We start from the raw sequence: 8,450 nt of genomic DNA, 5'->3' as shown, positions 1-8,450 counted from the left end.
ATTTTTGAATAGGTTCAATTTTTCATGTTTTATTTGTTAGTAAAGTAAAGTGATTGATTATAACTGGGTATGGTGCTTTTATTAGCATCGATCGAACAAAGGTGAAAGAGGTGTCTTCCGAAGTATCAAAGTATATCCACTGGTAATGTATTAATCTTATGCTTGTATTTGAGATGTGAATGAATCATTCTGTGTATGTTTCTTATTTGAATTCCTACCCCCTCTTTCTTTCTTTTGTCTTTATAGGAACCAAATGACAAGAGACTTAATTATGAATCACCTACAGATTTACTTAGCAAGGTACTTACAAACTGTATTCCATTTCTCCAATGTTAATATGATCCATACTTTCTTTGATATATATTTAGCTAATATTTGAGTCTGATTTGCAGCTGTCCCTGGTTTCTGAAGTAAAAAAACCTGCAAAAATGCCATCTAAGGTGCAGCCAATTTCCTAGGTTCAGCTATCTCAGCACTCATATAACAACTTAAGATTCTTTTGAGTGGGTAAAGATTTATTGAAAGAGATTCAGAAAAGCATTTTCTTTGAATGATATTTTAAAGCTTACATTAGACTATAATTATATTTTTATGTGTTTATTTATATTTTATTTATTATTTTATTATAAAAAAGTTTTTTCGATTCAACCACAATCAAACCGATTGAACCTATAAACCAATAAACCAATAACTAGAACGGTTCGATGATCAGTTCGATTTTCAGAACCTTGCTTCTTTTTCATCTTCTATTGATAAGTTATGAGTTCTTAATGTTTCCTATATATTCTATGCGTTAATTTGTTTTTTTTTTTTTAATTTTGACCATCATTTTAAATGATAAAAACTGTTTTTTTAACACAGTAAAATGATAATTTTAATTATTATTTTAAATGATATAAAAATACTATTTTAATAAGATAAAATAATATAACTAATTTCAACCGCTGTTTTAAATGATAAAAAATTCGTCAATTACACTAAATAAAAACGACAATTTCTATTTTACACAACTAAAAAATTGATATTTAATTAGGTAAAATTATTTGCAACCACAATTTAAAACAACTAAAAAGCATTATTTTAATTGATTTTAAACATTAAAAAGCCAACATTTTATCTAATTTTAAACATGATAAAATAATGCCGTCTTGAACATGACAATTATAACTGTTTTTAAAAAACTGTCGTAGTATTTAAAATGACGTTTAAGATTGTAGTGTTCTCAACGTCTCTTAAAAATGACATTTCTTAAAAATATTATTTTTTAGTATAATTGTTAAAATTATCGTCACTATAAAAAAAATCGATGTTTTGAGAAAAAAATTTGTAATGGCAAAATACAATAGATTGAGACAATACAAGAAGGAAAAAAAAAAGAAAGAAAGAAGTTTTATTATCTCATAATATTTTAAATAGATAAAAAAATAGAAGAAATATCATATTATCTTAAAACAAAAATATTTTTTCTATACATATTTTTCCGATATAATTTTATATCCAGAGAAAATAAAATACCGAGTAATCACACGATTAATAATAAGTTTTTTTTTTTCTAATATATATGGTAGAAGAAAACAAAACTTGCATTTAACACAACAATACAAACTATTATATATAGGGGGAAAATTTTGACCTCACAGGCCACATCCAATCATAATTAACAAAATTAATTAGGATTAGGAGCATGATGGCAACAATATTCTCCTTTTCTAATTCCTCCTGATTAATAATGCATCTTTGAGAGAACTATGTATAAATAATATCTAACACCTAATCATCTATCTTGATTATCAAATTCAACCAAAATAGGAAATATTATCACTTGAAATTGTCCCATAATTGGAAGGATCAGTCTGTTGGGGGTAAACCATGGAAGAAGAAGTTGAAGAATTAGGAGGAAGTATGTCATGATTAGGTGGCGGAGGAGGTGGCGGAACGGCGATAGATACGACCTCCGATGATGAAGAAGAAGGAAGCATTACATGATGAGAAGATGAGGGTATGATGGTATTATTAACTTCCCTAAGTTTGTATTTGATTATTTCATCCCTCACAGCATTGAGTTCAGCTATTAGATATTGGACTTGTTGTTGCAAAGAAGAAATTGCACCCATGCATCCATAAACTGGATCTTTTAGCCTCACATTTGCTTCATAAACTAGACTATTTGCAGCATCAGCCCTTTGATTCTCAGGCACTTCCTATCAACATATTATAAGAAATTATTATTAGTAATTCAATAATTGAAAAATATTTAATTTTAATTAACTGATCGTGTAAAGAATTTTATACCATTTTCAATCAGATTTATGCGTTTAGATGACTTTCTAAGTACAGCAATACACGATTAGTTGTGTGTCTTTTATATGGTATAAAAATTAAATTAAAAAAAATATAACCAATTAAAAATATTTTTCAAAATATTTTTTTATCTCTGAATATATTTATTATTTTGTTTTGAAATAGTTATTATTGAATAGGACATTTTTGGTCACTCACTGTTCAGATACATGATTCATTACTACTAAAATGTGAGAAACAATACACATAAGGAAACAAATTAAATAGAGTAGTATTTATTCTTATTATTTACCATTAACAACTTTGAGACATTGCTGGCACCAAAGACTTTGTGAACCGAAGCAAACTTTTGGGGCTCATGAGGAGAGAAATAAGGAGAAAAGGGACATTCTTGAGCACATCTTCTTCTCAAGAGCTTGCATGCAGCACAAGGGGTGATTGTATTTAGGGTTCCTCCAGAAGCAGCTTGTTGTTGACTACCTAACATGTGTTGTCTCCTTCCTTTTTGACCATCTCCTTCCCTCTTGATCTTCTTCCCTACCTCATCATCTGATCTCTCCCTGTCCGATCGTATCAAACAGAAACTGTCATGAAACTACTTATCCAAAAATTACGAAATTATTCGAATGACACAAAAAAAAATCATAATTAATTATCAAATTAATTATTTTTAGGTATTGAGAGAATTAGGAATTTATTTTGAACTTGGTTTCTTACAAGTACTAGATTAATAAAAATTTTGTCATAGTACTAGGTTAACCGACTTTTTTTTGAAAAAAAAAAATTGTTATAGATCTGAGCATTGTTTGAAAATTTGTATTGAAAGTGAAGCAGGTTTTTGTACTTACCTTTCTCTGGACATTCAGGCATGCTCTCTGAATATACGTTGTAAGTCCCACTTATGAGTTATGAAGAAAAATTGAAGTTCCAAGGGGTAGAAGAAGAAAGAAAAATATGGGTAGAAAATTATGAGTGTACTTAAAAGGCAAGGTATAATTCAAGGACTAACCAGTCACTATACCACCAGCTCAATTTATTTATTTTAAAATAAAATAAATAATATATATATAGTGCTAATTTATTGAACTAGATATACAAGGTTTATAATTAGGAATTATATATGGTTAACTCTCAGTATGAGGAAGAAATTCATTGAAAGAGAGAATATATATTTAGTTTTATGTTTGTAGAATAAATATTTAATTTTTTCTATGACTGATTGCTCACGTGCGAGTTCTTAAATGTGTTTGACTTTTCTTAATTAATCGACTCTTGTGATTCCATTACCGTCATGCATGTGGTTCTTGCTTCTTAAATTGGCACTCTTTTATTTTGTTTACACTTCACAGTTCACACTCTTCTTCAAGAAATTAAATTTAATAATGTGCATATTATATATATATATATATATATATATATATATATATATATATATATATATATATATATATTATTTGATATAACCTTATTAATTAAATAAACAAGTGTTTAAATCATAAAATCAACAAGATTAATAATATAGAATATCAAATTCAAAAGAATATGCACCTTGCTTGCAGAATATATATATCTAAGATTATTATGAGTGAATACAATTTAGATTACATCCTTTACAAGTTAGCATGTTCCGGGAGAGAATTTTTGGAACATCAACAACTTTAATCTAATTTTTCAGGTTTAATTACTCTGATGGTCCCTATAATTTTGTGAAATTTTCAATTAGATTCTTATACTTTTTTTTTTTAACGGAGTCTTTGCACTAAATTTTTTTTTTCAATTAGGTCTCTCAGTAGTATTTAGCTTAATTTTATAAGGACCTAACTAAAAAAAATTGGTGCAAGAACCTAAATAAAAAAAAATGTAGGAACCTAATTAAAAAAAATTTAGTGCAAGGACTAAATTAAAAGAAAAAAAAGTACAAAGACCTAATTAAAAATTTTGCAAAACTATAGAAACTAACAAGAGTAATTAAACTAATTTTTTAAATACATTTAAATTTATTAAATTTTAAACATAGAAATCACTATTGAGTATATATCCTTTTCATTAAAAAATTATTAAAAAAACTATTTCAATATGATTTTAAACATCTAAAAAAACTTGATGATATACTTAACCGTACCAGAGTATAAAAATATATATAATGTTATTTGAACATATCTTTTGTAACTATCTTAATATGTATTTTATTTGTTTATTGTTTTTTTTTATTACTAATGCTACACGTAAGTTCAATTTATTATTTTTTATCAATAATTAAATAATAATATTTTAAAATATTAACTAAAAATATAATACTATCTGTTAAAAAAGATATTGGATTGCTCGCTAAAAATGTTGACTAATATAAATTAAAATTATGGATCTTTAAATTTTTCTCTTAAAAAATATTATCTATTTCAATGAGAAAAATATACGAACTCTTAAAAATAGCAAAATAAAATAAAAATTTCGAATAAGATCCTAATTAATTTAGTAATAATTGTCAGGTACAATAATTCATCTTGCTATTCCTGATTATGAAATGAGTAATTGCTCTTAGGAACTTTTAAGGCAGATGAAAAGGACTATTAATATTATTATGTGTCATTGCAAAAAGATTGGACACCTTCCAAGATAAGTTGCAAATCTTTAGCAGACAATGAATTTTGTTGCGTAGTTGATAGTTGAGAGATAGAGGTGTTCTGATATAGGACATTCCACCCAAATTTTCATTACAGAAAATCATTTGATGAGGACATTAATTATTTAAGAATCGACACACCACAGTTACTTATTATTAGTTTCAAAAACTCTAATTTTCATTTTAGTTTGCTTAAACTAAAATAAGAACTTTTTTTAAAGCTACATTTATTCTTTTGACAAACAGCGTTATTCTAATTGAAAAAGCAATTTTATTAAATTCTGGCAAGCATGTAACCAATAAAACAAAAATGAGTAATTCTATCTCATTGGATGAAATCTCACACCATTGAAAATATCATTAATGACTATTTGATGGCTACAAATCACAAAAATTGTTAGCCCCTAACACTCCTCCTCATTGTGTTTGTCATAAATGATATTTTTTATTACTTTAATTTGTTACCAATACTTCTTTACTTCAAATATTTGATCGATGGCATTTTTTTATGAACAAGACTCAACACCATAGAGGTGGAGTAAGGTAGGTTTGGATTCAACAGAAATCACATCCTAATAAATAATATATAATTTGACACTTGTTCTCCTTTATTACTTTTTCACTGTAATAATTAAGGGTTACTTTATATATAGTGAATATATATTGCCCTAGTATAAGTCAAATAAAATGAAATTCAATTAAAAAAAATGAAATATGAAAAATAAAAAAAAAAGAAGAGAAAAGTTTCTATATGAATATATAAATGAGATATATTTCTATGTACAAATTAAATTGCAATAATGGATAGTTGAAGTTCATTCATTTTTTTCTTTTACAACATTTTCTAAAAAAATATTTATTCTATGACACATCCCCTTTCCCCCCAAAAAAAAAATTTAAGAAGTCAATATTTTTTAGCTAATACTAATTAATTTTTTGAATTATTTTTTTACTTTAAATTATAGATGCTAATTAAATTTTAATCCTAAACTCTATATTCTCAAAATGAAAAAAATAAGAGTTGAAAAATAATTTTACAATAAAAATTAATTAATATTAACTTTTTAAAAATTATTTCTCTATACTTATTAAAAAAATTCAGCAATTAGGCTCTCCAAAAATTTATTATAAATAGAGCATAGGCCGACATTCCAATATAGTAGTATTATAGTAGATATGAACAATAATGTTTATTTTTCTTGAAATTAATTTTTGTCTTTGTTTTATTTTAGTTAGGATTTTGAGGAGTGTTGGTGTCAAAGTGGGTGGTGAAAGAGAGGAAAAAGGGAGAAAGAAGGAGTGTAATTGGAGGTGTGGCATTAAACTTCGTAAAAGGGGATGCTTAGACTCTAAGAAATTAAAATGCTACCATCTCTCTTTTTGTTTGACCCGTATTTTTAGCCTTATAAATCGCACCCTTGTCTTCTTTCAATTCTTCTCCTCAAACCTAACTCTTAAGACTCTCTTCTCTAATACTACTTAGCTACTCCCTCCTCCTCCTCCTTTATGAGACTGCACTAAACCCTAGAATCCACCACCAGCATATATATTTCAAAACAATAATACTAAAAAAACAAAAAAATATTCAAAATTTATTTTATGTAATATTTATTAAGTATTATAATAATTTATAAATATTAAATAAGACTAATTAATTCTAACTATTTTTTATTAATTTTTTTGTTATCAAATATTTTCGATTTCAAAACTGCTTCAGTTTACGGGTTGGCCAATTTGCCAATTTGGATTCTTAGTTATTATTAGTTCTCTCTTAATTTGTGTTTCTATTGGGCCTTTAGGCCTCCTTTTCATAAAAAAAAAAAATTCAACAGTTGATTGCAATATAATAATTATTTCCATCTTTTTTAAAATATGAAACAAACATTCGTTTCAAGATACAAATATATATTGAAAGGGTCAATTTGATGGTCAAAATATTGCCTAAATATTAATGTGTTTGTTTTAACAATTTTGTTTTGGGGGGTCTAGGACTATTCATCATTTATATATGACCAAACAATAATTTTTCATTTTTTTATTTTTTTTTAAGGTAGAAACTCAGATGCAGTCGATTTCACGTGAAGTTGATACTTGAGAGTTATTAGATGAAAATTCAGTCAAATCATCTAACGGCTCTAAATATCAACTTCACGTAAAGTCGATTTCACTTGAGTTTTCACTTTTTTTTTTAATTTGATTCAATTTCTAAAATATTTGTTCACTACAAGACAAATATATATGTAGCCTTAACTTGAATTTGCTAGAAATTTAACGTATGTTATTTTTCATAAATTGCAACGGATCATTTTTCCAGCAAAAATAGAACAGCCAATGGTGAAAAAGTGTAGAATTTATATTTAGTCATTAAAATTAGTTTAGTGATGGAGTATTTAAGAAGAACTACTATTCAAAATTAAATACATATATAACAGTTCTACTTAATAATTTCATAGATAAGAATCAGGTCTTTTTTAAATAAAAAAAATTATCATTTTTCAGTTCGTTTTATTAAATGTAAAGTTTTTTCGTTTTCTTTTTTTGTTTATTAAGATATTTTGTTGACATATATATACTTGTACCATAAAGTTACACATATTGATACGAGAAATATTAAGGACTAATACTTTTATCAATATTAGTTAATATTTTAAACTAATATTTTATTTTTATATTATTAAAATTTAAAATTTAATATTTAACATTTAAAATTTAGAACTTGGTCAATACCGTATTCTTTAAATATTATGTATAAAAATATTTTTATTAATTAAATAATAACCAAAAAATAATAAATTTTATTACTCATATAATATTACTCGTTAATTAGATATTTCGCTAGTATACATACGATCAACAAATTATGTGTATTTTAGCATGATAAACTCCTTCAATAAGCAATGAAACTAGTGAAACTTACATCCAAATTATAAGGTATTGCAACTAGCAACTTGGAAATTATTTTAGCAATCAGCAAATTAAAGTCCCACACCATATGTACTGTTATTTTGAGCGTATTCAGTAAACGCACAATGACATATTCTTAAATTTAATTTTTTTTAAAGATTCAGCAACATAATCTTAAATAATTTTAAATTTTTAAATAATTTAAATTAGACATTTTATCAAACCAAAAATTTATAGAATGTTTTTCTAAATTTTTTGTATGGTATCCTATTTTATATATAATATGTAGATAGAATAACTTCCTCTCACATAAAATAAGATAATCTTAAACTAATAAATAATATATTCATTATTTTTTTAATTTTATTTTTTCTTTCAACTATCTCATTATATTCAGGAGAATATAATGAGCTACCTCATACACTATATTATATTTAATTTTTACAAAATTCATTAAAATGACTAGATTTATATTCACCATTTCTATCAATTCTTAGACTTTTAATCTTTTTACCAAAGTAATTTTCTACTTTAATTTTATACTTAACAAACATATCGTATATTTCATCCATAGTTCGTAACAGATACAACTTTGTATATCTAGAACAATCATAAAAAAAAT

The 8,450-nt window shown here is 25.3% G+C and overlaps 1 protein-coding gene across 1 annotated transcript; it reads right to left on the bottom strand.

The window, feature by feature from the left end:
- Positions 1–1,688: 1,688 nt before the first annotated feature.
- Positions 1,689–3,317, bottom strand: LOC107608212 (LOB domain-containing protein 15). The gene is made up of 3 exons (XM_016310073.3): positions 3,150–3,317; positions 2,594–2,861; positions 1,689–2,201 (listed from the first exon to the last, which is right to left on the bottom strand). Exons 1-3 carry the CDS (start codon positions 3,161–3,163, stop codon positions 1,797–1,799), a joined length of 687 nt encoding a protein of 228 aa, XP_016165559.1. The 5' UTR covers positions 3,164–3,317; the 3' UTR covers positions 1,689–1,796.
- Positions 3,318–8,450: the final 5,133 nt, after the last annotated feature.

This window comes from Arachis ipaensis, chromosome B7, assembly GCF_059453495.1.
Source record: "Arachis ipaensis isolate K30076 ecotype BB chromosome B7, ASM5945349v1, whole genome shotgun sequence".
Classification (NCBI taxonomy): domain Eukaryota; kingdom Viridiplantae; phylum Streptophyta; class Magnoliopsida; order Fabales; family Fabaceae; genus Arachis; species Arachis ipaensis.
This window is presented reverse-complemented; position numbering and strand designations above follow the sequence as displayed.